At 45.8% G+C, this 18,665-nt stretch overlaps 2 protein-coding genes across 5 annotated transcripts in view; one reads left to right on the top strand and one right to left on the bottom strand.

Annotated features, from left to right (window-relative positions):
• On the top strand, window positions 1–6,930 carry TMEM81 (transmembrane protein 81). 3 transcript variants are annotated; one of them, XM_069946362.1, is made up of 3 exons: window positions 1–74; window positions 2,315–2,440; window positions 6,049–6,930. In XM_069946362.1, exon 3 carries the CDS (start codon window positions 6,109–6,111, stop codon window positions 6,898–6,900), a length of 792 nt encoding a protein of 263 aa, XP_069802463.1. In that variant the 5' UTR covers window positions 1–74; window positions 2,315–2,440; window positions 6,049–6,108; the 3' UTR covers window positions 6,901–6,930. The 3 variants fall into 3 exon arrangements, with proteins under 3 accessions (XP_069802463.1, XP_069802462.1, XP_069802464.1); XM_069946361.1 differs by lacking the exon at window positions 1–74 and adding an exon at window positions 560–636; XM_069946363.1 differs by lacking the exon at window positions 1–74 and adding an exon at window positions 1,937–1,951.
• A 2,470-nt stretch (window positions 6,931–9,400) lies between these two features.
• CNTN2 (contactin 2) overlaps window positions 9,401–18,665 on the bottom strand; it is a 79,765-nt gene continuing 70,500 nt past the window's right edge. For both annotated transcript variants that reach the window (XM_069946359.1, XM_069946360.1), the window contains exons 17-23: window positions 16,298–16,368; window positions 14,753–14,987; window positions 13,770–13,879; window positions 12,930–13,116; window positions 12,708–12,820; window positions 12,461–12,629; window positions 9,401–9,817 (exon numbers count right to left, since the gene is read on the bottom strand). In XM_069946359.1, coding sequence (XP_069802460.1) covers window positions 9,726–9,817; window positions 12,461–12,629; window positions 12,708–12,820; window positions 12,930–13,116; window positions 13,770–13,879; window positions 14,753–14,987; window positions 16,298–16,368 — 977 coding nt within the window. In that variant the 3' untranslated portion in view covers window positions 9,401–9,725. The remainder of the gene's footprint in view (window positions 9,818–12,460; window positions 12,630–12,707; window positions 12,821–12,929; window positions 13,117–13,769; window positions 13,880–14,752; window positions 14,988–16,297; window positions 16,369–18,665) is intronic.

Raw genomic sequence — 18,665 nt, forward strand, 5'->3', positions numbered from 1 at the left:
CCCCCACAACTTTACGGCAGCTAATGTCAGCCTTGCTTTACCGTTTGGACTTTGCTGACTGAAATACTGAGGAGGTGAGTGACTAGGTCCCATGGCATTGCTCTAAAACCCTGTCCCCTTGACAGATGGGCATACTACTACTATAGCTGATGATCGTACACACCATGCGGGGGAAGAGCCGTCAGGCTGTACGTGAGACCAGACAAACTTAGGACAACGGCTCATCTGGCATTTGCCAGATGGACTGTCTGGCCCAGGTGTCTGTCATGTTTTCATTCACTTTTTTTTCTACAAAGCTGTCTGGGGGCTTTATGTTTTTATATTTTTTTTAAAATTTGAAATGGGAAAAGCTGGTGATTTTGATTTTTTTTTATCCTGGTGGTGATATTTTTAAAAACACTTTTTGACTTGCCTTTTGGCAATCATTTGATTTCCTATTCAATTTAGTGCATTGCCATTGCAATGTTATGCATTGAATTGGTTTACCAGTAATCTGATGGTATGATTTGCCACAGGCATATGGTATGAGCCTAGGCATTGCACTGCTATCACAATGGATTGGCTCCTTCAGGGTCATAACTGACATCAACGGCTCTCTGGTGCAGCTACTGTACCTGCTATGGAGCAGGCTTGAGGGTACAGTCGTACAGAGGGAACTAAGATTGTGGGTACAGAGTGGCTTTAAGGGTAGCTTCACACATACAGGATGCGCAGCAGATTTGATGGTGCAGATCTGACTAGATAACTGAATACAGCATCAATCTGCTGCGGATGTGTGTAAGCGCACCCTAAAAGTGCAGGGCTGCAGAAGATCAGTTAACGGGAGTAAATGTATAATTTAGCGCAACATATGAGCATTGATCAGTGCCCCCCAATTATAAATTAGCACCACATGTGAGCATTGATCAGTGCCCCCCAATTATAAATTAGCACCACATGTGAGCATTGGCGCCTCCCCACCCAACGATTATAACATAGCACCTGAACTTGTTACTAGCTGCCCTCGGCAGCCAAGGAACTGTGTAAGATCTCCCTTGGGTTTTTACAGTGTCTTTATTGTGTTTTTGATTTGTTTTTGCCACATTTTTCCTGCAATTTGCAATAACATTGTGCCCTTTTGCCAGTTTCACCATAATCAAGGCCAAAAATGCTGCTATTTTAAAGAATTTGCACAATTCGCAGCAAATTAGCCAGGAAATTGGCAAAAATGTAACAAAAACACCAAGTGTGAACGCAACCTTTTACTAAGAATGGGGGTGATTTGTTAAAGTGAGACTGTCACCCCATTTTGTCATTTTTAAATCACTAAAAGGGTTTAAATGACTAATGTAGCTGTCTCCATACCTTATTTCAGATTATTAATCATGGTGCTTGTTCTTGAGAAAAGTGTACTTTTATCTGCTTGTTACTGCGCCACATGGGCGTGGCTTAGTCTCTAATGCGCTACATCATTCCGCCCACTACACCCTGATGACTCCGCCCCCTTTGTGATGTCATCTGTTTAGGCCCCTCTGCAGCAGCGGCCTCCATCTTGTTTGGCCCTCCCCTCCCAGCCCGTGCTGGTATCTGTGGACATGCGCGTTCACATCAGCCTTAGCGTGATGCGTGTGCATCCCGTTTATGTCCCGCGCATGCGCATTGACTGATTGCGCTTGTCCTGCATTAGCCAGCCACCAGCACCATCCTGCAGCCGCGGATTTCATCAGGCCCAGGCACGGTGGGGTCATTCATGTAAAGTACATCTGCGTCCGCACAGCCAGCAGCGATTCCATGCGGTATTGCGCAGGCGCAGTACAAGCAGGACAGCCGCACTGCGCCTGCGCAATACCGCATGGAATTGCTGCTGGCTGTGCGCATCAGAGACTTAGCCACGCCCATGTGGCGCAGAAACAAGCGGATAAAAGTACACTTTTCTCAAGAACAAGCACCATGATTAATAATCTGAAATAAGGTATGGAGACAGCTACATAAGTCATTTAAATCTTTTTAATGATTTTAAAATGACAAAATGGGGTGACAGTGTCACTTTAAGCTTTTTAATGATAAGAGTCTCTTTGTTGCCCATAGCAACCAATCATAGCTCAGCTTTCATTTTTCCAGAGCAATGTAAGAAATGAAAGCTGAGCTGTGATTGGTTGCTATGGGTCTCTTACTATAAGACGGCACAATAAATTGCCCTTAGTGTCCTTTGTAGCCCATAGCAACCAATCAGAGCTCCCCTTTACCACAGCAAATTAATATGTGACTGGTTACTATCTGCAAATAAGGACACAACCGAGACTTCCGCCCACTGTTTTTGATTGGTGTCAAGCAGAAAAACGGGGAGAATATACTCCTACAGCCAGCGGGAGAGAGAAGAGCTGGAGAAGGAGAGTGACCAGCAGGGGGAGGTCCTGTGTGCCGTCCACCTTGGTTGTAGTTCTCACCTCACACAATAACGGTAAGTTGTGCGGAGCGGCCATCTTAGGGCGAGCAGAGCTGACAGGTACAGTGTAAGAGGTGGTGTATGGTGTTTATGTCATTGTTTCACACTTGCATCCTTGGAACACCTTACTCCAATGTATTTTTGCTTCAAAGCAACATATAAAATGCTGGTCTATAATAAATTCCCACCTATGTACAATAAGTATAAATTTTTAGCAAATAAAACATTTATTTAGCATTTTAAATCATTTACTGGCAGTGGTAGGGATGCCCCTCAGGGTGTGGTGGTGGTGGTGGCGGGGAAGCCCCTGAGCAGCGCCTGGGAGATGATGGCGATGCATTTCCTCAGCTCCTTGGTGCTGGTGAAGCATTGTAGAATCAGTCGTAGAAGATGTTTATACAGCTGATCAGTATCCTGCTGGTGGTGTTGATGCAGCTCAATGTGTCACTGGTAATTATGCCAGACCCACCTATTGCAGAGGCTGGTCACCAGGTGAGTAGCTGAATACATGTGGCACCAGCTTCTCGCTGAGTCTGCTCCTCAAATTTAGCAGCTCACCGGCGCTGGTGGTGATCCAGCTGGCTGTGGTTGTCTAGATGTGCCGCGAGCTGTTGCAGGTGAGGGTGGTGGTCCAGATGATCAGGTCACTGGTGGTGCAGTTCGAGGACATTAAATCATTGGTGGTGGTGATCCAACTCAGCTGTTGAACAGTGGCAGTGATCCAGGTGAGCAGGTCGCTGTTAGTGAAAATGCAGCTTGGTAGGCGGCTGGTGGTGAATACGCAGCTGAGCACAGCATTAATAGCGCTAATCCAGCTGGGCAGGGCAAAAAAGGCAGTTGCCACGCCGTGGAGATGGCTGGTGATGGAAATCAGGCTGATCGGATCTCCAGCGGTCGTATTCCTGCTGAGCAGTCTAGTTTGGACCGTGTAGGCTGTTGGTCCTATAGCTGGGCCTCTGCAGGTTGGTAGTGGTAGAGTTCCACCTGAACAGGTTTCTGATGGTAGCATTCAGCCTCCACAGGTCCCTGATGATGTCCCAGCTGAGCAGGTCGCTGATGGAGTTGCCCCAGTTCAGAAGGTTGCTGAAGGTTTCTATCAAGGTTTTCTGGTGTCTGGTGGAGAGACAGGCCACCAGGATTGGAACCACATAGTACAGGAGGTTGCCAAAAATGGCAAAACCCCTGTCAATCCTTTCCTCTCAAAAGTCAGAAGCACTAGAAGCAAACTGGCAGTATATGCAGGCAGAACATACGGGCAGTCCAGACAGCATGATTGCTAGTGTGGAGTCCCTGAGGACAGAGAGTCTGGGGTTCTGCACCTTCTTTTCTAGTGCCCTGGGATGACATCACCAATTATGTCACTTACTTGAGGTCACTGCTTGTTGTATTCTGATGTCATGAGTGTGTCCTGACATAATGGAAGTTGTTGTTTCAGCTTGGGGCACATTGCACAGCAGTCTTAGCCATTTCACCTTCTATACAGTATCAAACTGTGACGTAGGCTTTTATGGCCTCTCAGAATGATGTAGGGTGAGTTCAGACATGGAGGATACAGTATGTTGCACATTTTTACAGCCCAATACATGTGACTAGCGGTTGTAAATCCTAGTCCTCATGCCTGTCTGCAGCTCTCTACCTTATAGGAACCTGACAGAACTCCTTGAACTTGGCGTCCTGTATATGCACCCGCGTTGAGTAAACATTACAAGCCGTATGCAGCCCTAAAAACCATGAGGACCAGAGGGCAATAGGAAAATTTTAATTTTTAATATGTTTAGTCCTCGCTCCACACCTTTCATGCCACTACTCTTGGAATACGATGATAAAAAAAAGTTTGGTGCTTAAAGCGTACCTGTCGATAACTTTCTAAATCAGCAGGTGATGTTATGTAAAACATGTTAGTCATTTACATTAATATTTACTTATATTTACTTACTGTATCCAGGTCCAGTCTCCTGAAGGCTGTTATATAGCTGCCTTCAGGAGACTGGGCCTGGATACAAGTAAGTATAGCTGTTATATAGCTGCCTTCAGGAGACTGGGCCTGGATACAAGTAAGTATAGCTGTTATATAGCTGCCTTCAGGACACTGGACCTGGATACAGTAAGTATAGCTGTTATATAGCTGCCTTCAGGAGACTGGACCTGGATACAGTAAGTATAGCTGTTATATAGCAGCCTTCAGGAGACTGGACCTGGATACAGTAAGTATAGCTTTGTTATACAGCAGCCTTCAGGAGACTGGACCTGGATACAGTAAGTATAGCTGTTATATAGCTGCCTTCATGAGACTGGACCTGGATACAGTAAGTATAGCTGTTATATAGCAGCCTTCAGGAGACTGGACCTGGATACAGTAAGTATAGCTGTTATATAGCTTCCTTCATGAGACTGGACCTGGATACAGTAAGTATAGCTGTTATATAGCTGCCTTCAGGAGGCTGGACCTGGATATAGTAAGTATAACTGTTATATAGCTGCCTTCAGGAGACTGGACCTGGATACAGTAAGAATAGCTGTTATATAGCTGCCTTCAGGAGACTGGACCTGGATACAGTAAGTATAGCTGTTATATAGCAGCCTTCAGGAGACTGGACCTGGATACAGTAAGTATAGCTGTTATATAGCAGCCTTCAGGAGAGTGTGTAGGAGGTGAGTCTTTCTTCTTCTTCCCATTTATTGTCATCATGGAGGCCTCATCATTCAGGGGCCCATCACAAGATCAGATCTGGGTGATTTAAAGAGCCTTGGTCCCCTCAGGTGTTTCAGGCCCTGTGCAGCTGTACAGTATGATCCGCCCCTGCCAGGAAGTTGTGTATTCTTTCCAGTCTGACACAGTGCTCTCTGCTGCCGCTTATGTCTGTGTCAGGAACTGTCCAGAGCAGGAGAGGTTTTCTATCAGGACTTTCTACTCCTCTTGACAGTTCCTGACATGGACAGAGGTGGCAGCAGAGAGAACTGTGTCAGACTGGAAAGAACACACCACTTCCTGCAGGGCATGCAGCAACTGATAAGTACTTGAAGGCTGGAAGAGTACTCCTTTAAATATGTCTCCTGAATCACTCAATAACTGATTAAAGTAGCCATGTTGGCAAAGACAGATTTTAATTGTAGCCTTTCACCAGTGTGCTGGTATATATCTCCATTAGTTGTATGTTCAGGGAGGCACAGATTAGCAACTGATCTCACTCCATAAACAGAGGGCCGCGACTAGTCACTGGAGGTTCCCCACCCAGATGACTAGTTGCTGCTCCTCTCCATAATCAAACATCTTTTTCTGCTATGTAAAGCTACTGCTGCAGCTGTGACTGGTATATGCTCTGTGAGCTGCACAGAAGATCTATACTGCTGCTGGGAAACATATGGCCACAATCGTGCTGATTGATACCCTTTAAAGGGGTTATCCAGCGCTACAAAAACATGGCCCCCTCTCTTGTCTCCAGATTGGGTGGGGTTTCAAACTCTGTTCCATTGAAGTAAATGGAGCGTAATTGCAAAGCACACCTGAACTGGAGACAAGAGAGGCGGAAAAGTGGCTATGTTTTTGTAGCGCTGGATAACCCCTTTAAGAATAAAGAAAGGAAAGTTAGTGAGATTTTTATCTCTTTATGATGTCACCATAGAATCTGAAGGCTCATCATCATTCCATGTCCGGACAATAGTGGACCAGTCCATTCACCACAATGGGATTTTGCAGAAGACCGGTAATCCTTATACTGTCCTCATTAGTTCTACTCTTATACGAGATGACTGATTCTTCTGCCCAAGATATGGCGCCTATTGCTGTTACCATACCTCGTGAATTGGAAAGTGTTTCTATCCGAGCGGTTGTAGAGACCACAGAATGCAGCGTAACCTGTGGATTAGGCAGCAAGGTAGAAAAACGTTGCCTTGTGGACAGGTCTGGCATTCAGCAGGACTGTGAGGTGGTGAGGGTGGATTGTCTCACTAACTGGGTATGCGGCATGCAAGTCTTCACCATGAAGGTTGGCGATCGGTTCTCTATGGACTGTCACCTACCATCCTCCGCAACTCGAGGCGGCACCAAACTTTACCACTGGAAAGTAGCCCTGGGGATGGTGAGCAATAATGATAACCGTTTTCGACCACTGAACAATAAGAATTCCACCATTGTATTTGAATCCATTCAGGAGAAAAATGCCGGAACCTATCGCTGCGACGTGCAAACGGAAGACGACCTGAAATTTGTTAAACGCGTTTACTTTGCCGTTAGAATCTTTACCCCTGGAATTATCGATATCGACTTTGACAAGTATGTCATCAACAAGCAGAAGCTGGCCGTGATGGCGGAAGGACTGACCACACAGCATGTGGACAACAAAGTGGAAGCCGATGGAGGAATATCCATTACCTATGCTGGAATTGCGAGTTCTGCAGGTCTATTCACAGCCATAGTTGTTTTAGTGTTGGTCTGGTCTAAACATACAGCCAAAAAGGAGGTCTTAGAGGAGTAGAAGAATAGTAAAAACTGGAGAAACTGGATAATACATCAATAAAAAGTTTCCTTTATAGTCGACTACCTGTATGTATGGCCTGCTTGTACACTTTACCTATCGGTAATTGGATCTTCTTAGTAATGAACAAACATAATCTGCTGTGTTTGTATTCATGTCTATTACAAGTATGATTCGGTTTGTTTCTGTAAAAAGTGATACTGTCACCCCTCTTACTTTATGTGCTCCACACCATCCACAATCTTAGATGCTGCACATTCTATATATACCTGTTTAAAAAAGCGGATGCAATCAAAAGAATTCCAGAGAATCACACATCCATGTTTTTTACGGATTGCACGGATGTACACGAATGTCAGATCTGTTCCAATCAGTGATCTCATAGACTTCTATGGGGGATTCTGTGCCGTGATCTCGTCCGAGTTATGACGTGTCCTATTATTTCACGGAACGGATTGCGAATCCTTGATGTGAGTAGCCCAGTAGAAAGCAATGGGCTATAAAATTGTCCATGATCATGGATACGTGATCACGAACAACTTCACAGAATGGGTGAATGCAGTCTTCAAAGATCTATTGGGTTTAGGTGTGAACATTGGCTAGGCCAATACTTCTTATAGAGCGGCTCCTTAGTTGCCCTAGCTGTGTGTTTCAGGTCATTGTTATGCTGAAAGACCCAGCCACCACCCATCTTCATGCTCTAACTAAGGGAAGGAGGTTGTTGTCCAAAATCTTGCAATACATGGCCCCATTCATCGTTCCTTCAATACAGTGCGGTTGTCCTGTCCCCTTTGCAGAAAAGCACCCTCAAAGTATGATGTTACCACCCCTATGCTTCACAGCTGGAACTGTGTTCTTGGGGTTGTACTTCCTCCAAACACAGCACTGGGGGTAATACCAATAAGTTCTAATTTAGTCTCATTTGACCACATGACCTTTTCCCATGCTGCCTTTGGATCACCCATCCCAGCCTTGTTCAGGTCTACATGTCCTTAGACAACTTGCCCATGGTGGAGAGGTTGGAGTGTGATTGACTGAGTGTGTGGACTGGTGCAGTTAATCTCAGTAATGAGTGCTGAGTAGGAGAAGCTTCTGAAAGAGAAACTAACAGGTCTGTAAGAGACAATATTCTTGCTGGTTGGTCGGTGAAATTTGTCCATGAAAACAGGATACAAAAATGTCATGTGAACTGGCTCTTATCCCTTATACAGAGATGAACTCAACTCAAGCATTCTGGGGTCTGTCCAAACCCGAGCATGCATTTGATTTATTATTTTTTTTAAATTTACCAGTGGCTGAAGAAGTTGGATGCTGCCTGGAAAACATGGATACAGTCATAGGCAATAGGCTGTATCCATGCTTTCCAGGACTCCCTAGTGCTGCATCCAACCTCTTCAGCCGGCGGTAATCAAATGCTGCAGGCTCTGGTTTGGACCAACCACAGAATGCTTGAGTTTGTATAAAGAGTAGAAAGTCCGGCACTACTGAAGTCCACTATCTACCTCTTTGATTCATGAAAAAACATTCAATTTTGCATCCGTATATGTGCTACATCCCACAGATGTAGCAGAGCTAAATGTGTAACATTCTGCAGAACATCAGCGTATCCCCCTAGCGGTCGTTCTCCCGATTCCCTGGCGCATAAGTGATGTCAGTTGTGTGCCTGGGAGCCTGGAGAAGGAAGCAATGGATGACTATGCTGGTTCTGGTGAATATGTCTATGCCGGCCTGAGGGGGTTAGGGATGCGCTGCCAGGGATGGAGGGATGTTGGATGCACTGCCAGGTCTCCCTACATCCCTTAGAACGCCCCCCCCCCCCCCCTCAATACAGGTGACATGGGATCCCTCTTTTTCATGAAATCGGTGAAAAACATGCATCTTAGTTATGACATGTCCTATTTCTTTGCGCCATGGATCATATAAATAGGCTCATAGAATATAACGGCCCCTAACATTGCCCGTAATCATGGATCCTAAATCACGGGACGTGTGAATAAGTCCTTAGGGTCCTTTTACACAGGCCGATCAGGGCCCAATGAATACGGCCCGATAATTGTTTATCAAGGGCTGCATGGACATTGTTACCCATGTCCTTGCAGCCCTTGCTTTAACAGTAGACATTACCTATCCATGCTGCAGGGCTCCTCCTGCGGTCTGCTTCTTCCCGTGTCCTGTGCGCTGCAGCTTCAGAGCAGCTTGTCAGTTCAGACAGGTCGCTCTGAAGCTGCAGCACGCAGGACTTTTCAGCAGACCTTTTCATCAGCTGATTGTTCTCTCTATTACACTGAGCGATAATCGGCCAAATGTGGGCGATTATCGATTTGTGTAATAGGGCCCTTAGGTTTTTGTGTTTTTTTCAATTATTGCCTTCTAACATTACCAAAGAATCCAGCTTGACAAACCCGCTATAATCTCTTCTGGAGCACGATGCTTTGCGACGTTCACCGCAAGAGAGAAATAAAAGGACACAAAGGCCAATTGTAAAAAAAAGAAGGTTGCTATTTATAAAGCATGTACACATGGCTTCATAAGACAAAATCCCCAAATATGTCCCATCAAAAAAGTGCTTGCATCCCTCCCCACCTTCTAAAAGGAAAGCCCACGTCAGTGTTAGGAAAATGCATCTGCCGCTATGCCTTTAGCCTCTATAGGACACTTACGCTCCGCCAGCAAAAAGTTTTTCGTGTTTTTTTTCTCTTGCTTATACTGTACTGCCTTCTACAGAAAAATGGTGTCTTTAGCTGTTAGGGATGGATTTTCATCTTCTGGGAGGTGAGAGGCTAGAGTCAACCATCTTCCATCTTCAGGGCAATAGTCATAGCACCTCAAACTGCGAGATACCTCATCAGAACCAAGACTGCCACTGATTTAGTCATGCAGGTCTGAGAAGCAGAGTTTTCTACCATCATGCTGGTTCCTGTGGAGGGAAAAATTTATTAATGGACCATTATAATCGATAAATTACATGATAGCATGGAGGTAAGAAACATATCACATGACACTATGGTAAAGGTGTGTGCAGGGGCGGTCTTGGCATTTCTGGGGCCCCAAGCGAAGTTATGTCTGGGGCCCCCCCCCCTTGACACGCGTTCCAAAACAATAGACCGCTGTGTGTTGCCCCCAGTAGTATATACCCCTTGTGCGCTACCGCCAGTAATATATACTCCTTGTGTGCTGCCCCCAATAGTATATACCCCTTGTGTCCTGCCCCCACTAGTATATACCCCTTGTTTGCTTCCCCCAGTAGTATATAGACCCCTGTGTGTTCCCCCAGTTATATATAGCCCCCCCGTGTGCTCCCCTAGAAGTATACAGACCCCCTGTGTGCTCCCCCACTAGTATATAGGCCCCCTGTGTGCTCACCCACTTGGATATAGACCTCCTGTGTGCTTCCCCCACTTGGATATAGACCCCTGCGTGCTCCTCCAGTAGTATATAAACCCCCTGTGTGGTTCCCCCAGTAGTATATAGACCCCCTGTGTGCCCCACCAGTATTATATGGACCCCTTGTGTGCTGCCCCAGTAGTATACAGACCCCTGTGTGCTCCCCCAGTTATATATAGACCACCTGTGTGCCTCACAAGTAGTATATAGACCCCCTGTATGTTCCCCCAGTAGTATATAGACCCCCTGTGTGCCCCACCAGTAGTATATAGACCTCTGTGTGCTCCCCCAGTAGTATATAGCCCCCTGTTTGCTCCCCCACTTGGATATAGACCTCTGTGTGCTCTCCAAGTTGTATATAGACCCCATTCTGCTGCCCCAAGTAGTATATAGACCCCTCTGTGAAGCCCCAGTAGTCTATAGCCCCCCTGTGTGCTCCGCCTGTTATATAGCCCCCCTGTGTGCTCCCCCCATTTATATAGACCCCCGATGTGCGCTCCCCCAGTTAAGCAGACCCCTGTGTGCTCCCCCTCCCCTATAGTGTATAACACAATAAAACAAACACTTATACTCACCTGGGTCCGGGCGTCTCCTCTTCTCTTCACTCTTGTGGCAGCAGGAAGGGTTTTCCTGCGATCACAAGAGGCCGCACTCCCCTTGTCCTGGCGCTGATGCTCCAGTGATGTCACTGGAGCGCCGGCACCACAAGGACAAAGCTGCCACTTGTGACCGCAGGGAAAACCCTTCCTGCGGCCACAAGAGTGACTGACAGGAAGGGGGCCAATGTCTCCCACCCTGTCAGTGCTGCTGCATGTAACTATGAGCGCTCGTTACGAGTGCTCATAGTTACAGTTCAAATGGCAGCAGCGAGCTGGGCAGCGGCCCTCTCCAGCGGTCTTGAGCACAAGAGCGGGGCGTGGGGGCCCCCCTGGATGTTGGGGGCCCCAAGCGATCGCTTGGGGTGCTTGGTGCCAAAGACCGCCACTGCGTGTGTGCTATATTCAGAGATCACCCATCACTTGTTTCATGCTGCCCAAACTATGGGCAGCATTAAAGGGGTTGGTCACCAAAAATGTTTTCTTTTAAATCAACTGGTCCCAGCAAGTGCCAGAGGTTTGTAACTTACTTTTATTAAAAAATCTCAAGTCTTCCAGTACTTATCAGCTGTTGTATGTCCTGCAGGAAGTGGTGTATTCTATCCAGGCTGACACAGCGTTCTCTGCTGCCACCTCTGTCCATGTCAGGAAATGTCCAGAGCAGGAGAGGTTTTCTATGGGGATTTGCTGCTGCTCTGGACAGTTCCTGACATGGACAGAGGTGGCAGCAGGGAGAATTTTAATTCTGCTGCAAGTATGTAAATGCCGCCCCCCTTAACCCACGAATACCGGCCTCAAGAGACTGAGGCTGACCCCAGGACCGGACTTATCTTAGGACATCGAAATAGTCAGGGGAAATAGGGGGGGCTGTTCAGGCGGGACAGATTCATTTTACTTATCACCTTCCCTTAGCTTTGCCGATCTGCAAAAAATATGGATGATGGATGCATTACGGATTAATTTTTTGCAAATTGCGGACATCATATTTAGTCCTGAAAAGTTACTGAACTTGTGATTGTAGCCTGAGTAAAGACAGACTTGGACAAACCCGCCTAACGATATATATATCACTACACCATAATCAAGCCCTGTAATAGATAGACATGGAGAGAAAGGAGCTGCTGCACCCCACACCTATGGCTGACACTAATGCCTCTCGGCTACATTTAAAAACTAACGCCAGGATGTTGGTATATAATTTGATCAAACCATATTGCCTCATGTACCAGGTGCAGGTCTTCTGGCCCACATGAGTCCCTTGGGTTTGGTCCTCCCTTCCTTGCTTGTGCTCGCTTTGCGGGGTTTGCGGTCGCTGACCAACAGTGTTGATTTAGTGTAGGGACTTGTGGGCCAGGGGACCTGCACGTGGTACATGGGGCAATATAGTTTGATCAAATTATATATCAACATCCTGGCGTTGGTTTCTAAATGTAGCCAAGAGGCATTAGTGTCAGCCATAGGTGTGAGGTGCAGCAGATGTGAGGATCTAGCAGATCAGAACTCGTTTACTGTGATCAGGCCGTATAATACTGCCCGTCGGCTGCCTTTACCAATAACATACAGTGCAGAAACAACAGTACCTGAAGTTGTGGGAATATGCACCTCTGCCGGCTCCCCATCCCCTCCCAGTCCAGTGGCACGGAGCTGAATAGTCACATGGTTGGCACCTTCAGGGAGTGGCAGCTCTGCTTGGGTCTTGCTTGTTACATATAATGTAGGAGTTGAATGGGAATCCACCCTATAAAGTATCTGCACAAATAGTAGAATTCATTGTAACTAAGGGAACCAAAAAAGAATGAGGCTTTATCCCCCATTGTTACTAAATACCTTGTATTCCGTTACAGAAGACTCATTTCTCATTGCTATTACTGGGTCCCACTTGATTCTGACACTGGAACGGGATAGCGTCCAGGAGATGTTACCTGGGGGTCTGCTTGGAGCTGAGGAGGGACAAATGGCTTAGTGTCCTCTAGTCACAGTCTAAATATAATATAATGCATGATAAAAGAGTAACATACTAATGATAGGAGTTTCTTGTGTATTACTTACGTGATTTGGTGGTGGTAACGTTGGCGATGGGGCTCGGTGGCCCAGTGCCGGCTCTGTTGTAAGCGAGAACTGTCACATGGTATAGAGTATTTGGCTTTAAACCACTCACTATGGCAACTGTGTCCAAGCTCTCCGATCTCACCCTATCAGCGGCACCTTCTCTATCACCGGCCTTCCAGTATCTGATCTGTTTGTGGTTACACAGTTAATTAACACGGTCTTAAAGGGGAACGCCGGCAAAACTTTTTTCTTTCAAATCAACTGGTGTCAGAAAGTTAGACAGATTTGTAATTCACTTCTATTTGAAAATCTCCAGTCTTCCAGTACTTATCAGCTGCTTCCTGCAGGAAGTGATATAGTCTTTCCAGTCTGACACAATGCTTTCTGCTGCCACCTCTGTCCATGTCAGGAACTGTCCAGAGCAGTAGCAAATCCCCATAGAAAACCTCTCCTGCTCTGGACAGTTCCTGACATGGACAGAGGTGTCAGCAGAGAGCACTGTGTCAGACTGGAAAGAATACACCACTTCCTGCAGGACATACAGCAGCTGATAAGTACTGGAAGACTGGAGATTTTTAAATCTAAGTATATTACACATCAATATAACTTTCTGAAACCAGTTGATTTGAAAGAAAAATAAAATTGCCAGAGTCCCCCCCACCCCCCGAAAACCCCACCCCCAGAGCCACAAATTCCCTTATAAAGCATTTAAGTGGCCATTATCTTAATCTCCTTATTTGTTCTCATATAAAGGTCTGATCTCCTTTATCGGTTCTTATATCACTGCCAAGTAATTTTCTTCCAAACATGGGTACATGATGGAAAATGGGCGCCCCTTACCTCATAGCCCAGTAAGACTCCCTTCACAGCTGCCACAGACTTCCACTCAACCTTAATCTCAGAAGATGATAGAGATGTCGCCTTTACGTCAGATGGTGACACGCTTGGCTCTAGGGACAAAAAAAAAAATTAAACATTTTTATTTAGTTTTCATTTTCCAGTGGACAGTATGTGTAATAGGTTTATGAAGGGGGAGATGGTGACATGGTGTAAAGTGAAACTGGCTCAGTTGCCCCTAGCAACCAATCAGATTCCACCTTACATTTTCTAAACTGTCTGTGAGGAATGAAAGGTGGAATCTGATTGGTTGCTACGGGCAACTGAGCCAGTTTCACTTTACACCATGTTTGATAAATCTCCCTCTTTATAACCCTATTACTCATACTGTCCACCTACTTTTGGACCACCCTGTATATATATATATATATATATATATAAACCCCCCCCCCAACCCCAATACTTCTTTTTAGAAAGTGGAAGATCTAAGGGTATGTTCACACTGAGTATGTATGGTGGAATTCTGCTGTGGAGCTCTCACATGTCACCTCTTTGAGAAGAGCAGTGTCTGCGGAGGAGCGTGCACCCTCTCATTCACTGACAGTGGGACACTGAGGGCGGCGGAATTCCGCTATACTTACTCAGTGTGAACATACCCTAACAGTCAAACATTGAGCGATAAGTGAATCCGAGCGTACTGGTGGTTAAAGAAGTTGGATGCAGCCCTAGGAAGTCCTGAAAAGCATGCTTATGCCCATAGACAAAAGGTTGTAGCCATGTTTTCCAGGCAGCCTTAGTGCTGCATCCAACTTCTTCAGCCACCAGTAATCTAATGCAGCACGCTCGGATTTGCACGGACCCAAGTGCGCTCGAGGTTCACTCATCTCTGTCAAACTTGCATAAAGAAATGGACATGGGTATACAGTAACTTGCACCCAAGATACCGAATACTGTTCCAGGACCAGATAATCCCATGTATATCATACCTTCCTCTGCAGAATGTACAATGGTCTCCAGGCTAAAGGGTCCTTCTCCTTTTTGATTGAAAGCCTTGATCATGACATTGAAGGGGGTGTACGCTGCTACGCTCTCATTTCTGTACACAAAGTGCTGAGACTGCACTCCAAGAACTTTAACCGTCTGCCAGGACTCCTCAGTGGTTCTTTTGAATGCAACAATGTATCCAAAGCCATCCCCATGTTGGTACTGCCTCTCCAGGGGCTGTTATACAAAGATAGAGAAAGCAATGATTGACGTCTACTTTGTTGCTTATACTGTAGTCACAATCATGGCAAATCTGCTGGATGTGCAATAAAAAAGCATTGGATTGGGGGAAAATGGATAAAAAAAATGTCTCTGGCCTATAAATATTCTTCTAGGGCCCACAGGGTCTACATCAGGAATAGGGGAACCTCCGGCCCTCCAGCTGTTGCAAAACAACAATTCCCATCATGCCTGGACAGCCAAAGCTTCACTTAGCTAGGATAGGCTGACAGACCCCATCCAAGTCATTAGGACCTGTTGGGAAACAATGGTGATGTCACGACCCTGCTCAGAAATGCCCCCTCAGCCAATCAGTGACTGGGGAGGGACACCTCTGCAGTCACTGACTGGCTGAGCGGGTACTTCCTGCCAGATCGCGACAACACAGGAACCTGGGAGAGACAGGACACCGGAGGCTGACAGTAAGCGGTGGAGATGCAGGGGCACTGGGATGGGTAAGTATCCCTTGATTGTTATGTTCCCCCAGACCCCTCAGATTTTTTTACATTATGTCCGTCCATTTTTAAAATCTGGCAGCGGCGAATTTGATTACAAGTATAAACTTACCTCTCCCTGTTCCCGCGCTGAGCAGCAGGACTGGCCTCGAGACCCCTGCCGGGCTCTGTGATCTCCGAAGTTGACATGTCACAGCCTGGCTGATGGACTGGTCACTTAGTCAGTGACAGGATGTCGCTTCAGTCAGTGATTGGCTGAGTGACCAGTCCATCACCCAGGACAGGCCTTTTCCCCCCGAGCTGTGACATCATCACAACTTATGTGTGTGTGTGTGTGTGTGTGTGTGTGTGTGGGGGGGGGGGGGGGGGGGGGGGAGGATGCCTTCCGGCAGAGGTCCTGAGACCAGTCCCACCGCTCACCGCAGGCACGGGGGAGGTTAGTTTCTACTTGTAATCAAATTCACCCCTGCCAGATTTTAAAAATCACCGGACTTCTCCTTTAATTTTGAATTCTGAAAGCTGCTCTGCTCTGAAAAAGTAACGTCACTTTTTATTATTTTTATTCTGGGCTGTTTTGAGCATTCACCACTGAAGTCAATGAGACTGCACATTTCTGGGGGCATTTTCTGCTTGTCTGAACAAGCCCTTAACTCGGTGCACAGCCCGTACGCCACATTTTAAACGCAACTTACAACAGAATTCTGAAGCACTCTGCTTAGCAAACACACCTCAGGTATTACTCAAAACAACTAAAATAAAAACCAGAGCAGATAAGTTTTTAGTTGTTTTTTATAATTTTTTTTTTTTACTAACCTTCCAGTTGATTGTGAGCTCATTTGGGGCCCCTCCTCCGCCATTAAGTCCTGATGGGGCCACAATTGGCACTAGAGGAAAAAATGGGAAAAGTGTTAAGTATCACAATTATGAGCGGCAAAGATGAAGTGTTTACTAGAATTATGAATATTATTAAAGGGGTACTCCATTTAACAAATTGTTTTTAAATAAACTGGTATCAGATATATTTGTAAATTGCTTCTATTTTAAAGAGTTCTCCAGGATTTGAAGTAACAAGGAAACTTTCTTTTTTTGCAAAAACAGCACCACCTCTGTCTTCAGGTTGCATATGGTATTACAATTCAGTTCCATTCACTGCAATAGAGCTGAGGACAATTGTGAAAATAAATGGCTTCAGTCTGACACAGTGCTTTCTGCTGCCACCTCTGTCCATGTCAGGAACTGTCCAGAGCAGGAGAATTTTTCTATGGGGATTCGATGCTGCTCTGGACAGTTCCTGACATGGACAGAGGTGGCAGCAGAGAGCACTGTGTCAGACTGGAAAGAATACACCACTTCCTGTAGGACATACATCAGATGATAAGTTTTTAATAGAAGTAATTTACCAATTTATATACCTTTCTGACACCAGTGGATTTAGAAACAATATTTTTTCTCTTTTTTCCCCTTTAAGTATGAATCTTGGTCATAGTGTATATGGTGTATATAAGCATGGCTACTTTTGCACCACACTGGTCTCCAGATTGGGTGGGCTTTGAAACTCAGTTCCATTGAAGTAAATGGAGCTTAATTGCAAACCACACCTGAACTGGAGAGTGGTGGAAAAGTGGCCATGTTTTTAAAGTGCTGGATAACCCCTTTAAGAACAAGGGGCCTACAAGCATATTTATAGTGGGAGAAGAGGCTGCAGCCACGCCTAAACCCTAGCTCCTCATAAGGCACAACAGCCACCCTAAAAGATAATAACCCCGTAATAATATCCCTGTACTAAGACATCATTATGTGCAGAATATTTCAGTGTAGTTAGCCTGCTTCCCTTACGTCCCATTGGCATCACAACATATGGGGTAAATTCGCCCCTGCGAGCCCCTGGGACGAAGGAATATTTAATGAAAAAATAACAATTAAATTTTAATCCCCTCCTCCATGAGGTATAAATAGGCTCCACCTCCCCCTAGACCTCAGTCTTTTTTTTTTACTTCGTTGCTGTTAGCCCTAGGGGACTTTGTCCCTCCTCCGGTTTTATGCTTTGTTTACCTGTTGCATTCAGGTTTTCTCTCCAGGTAATGATTGCTGGGATGCCGCTGGAGCCGGTGTCCAGGTAGTATCCTGATATTTGCCTCTGCAGGTCTTAGCTTTTAAGTTTTTCTTACCTAGTGCGTCTTGGAACGCACTCTGCGTGTCACCCGAGCCGCTGGCTTTTCTTCCAGTCGCGTTCGACTGTGGAACCCCACAGCGCTGCGTGGGTCTCAGCACTGCGGTGTCAGCGCGCGCGCTCTCTGCACGCCGGATTAGCCGTGTCTAAGGCAGAAGGTAAGCTTTGCTACCTCTAGGTCTGGCTGTCTTCCTCTGGAAGGGTTTTCTGTGGCTCATCTGGGTCTAATAGAAATCATCTGTGCAAAGTGCTGTGATCTCTCTTCTATATACTTAAAAGTAAGTGTTGCTGCCACCTAGTGTCTCTTTCCGGTATCACTCTAGCCAGGCTAGTGGTTTATATGTATTATAATCCATTGATTATTTGCAGATGTCTGAAATGGAGACCAGTCCTGCTGCTGGCAAAAGACCTTCTAAGGAAGCACTTCATGTGCCGAGTGTGAGACTCCTCTACCTGACGGCTATGGATACCGTAGGAGGATCATTTTTTCCAGATAAGATTCATCCTTTCTTTCATAAAAATATTTATGAATGCCTATGTGTTTCAGTACGCTGTCCTTCATGCAGACCTAAACCTATGAGGAGCCTGATGTGCAGGATGTAGTAGTATGGGTCAAGGACTATGTGCAAAAGACTTTAGCGGCTAATGAGAATCGCCGCCCGTGTCCTAAGATAAAGACCAAATGGAGTATTTCTCTCTCTACTCCCAGCCTTTGAGTATATTACTTTATGGCTGTAGGATTATGGTCATTTTCAGTTTTACTGTGATTGATGAAGTTAAGTAACATCCTCTTCTTCTGAAACCTCTTCTACTTCTGAAGATGAGAAAGAATTATTCAAGGGGTATTTCACAGCTGATAGAATTCACAAGCTCTGCTAAGCTGTGCAAGCTGAAATACACCCTGTGGAAATAGAAGAGGATAAGGATTCGTCCTCCTCAAAAAAAAAAAAAAAAAAGCCTAGGGCTTTTTCTGTGGGAGAGACTTCATTGTCTATGTTACAGGCGGAATGG

The sequence above is a fragment of the Dendropsophus ebraccatus genome, chromosome 11 (assembly GCF_027789765.1).
Source record: "Dendropsophus ebraccatus isolate aDenEbr1 chromosome 11, aDenEbr1.pat, whole genome shotgun sequence".
NCBI lineage: Eukaryota > Metazoa > Chordata > Amphibia > Anura > Hylidae > Dendropsophus > Dendropsophus ebraccatus.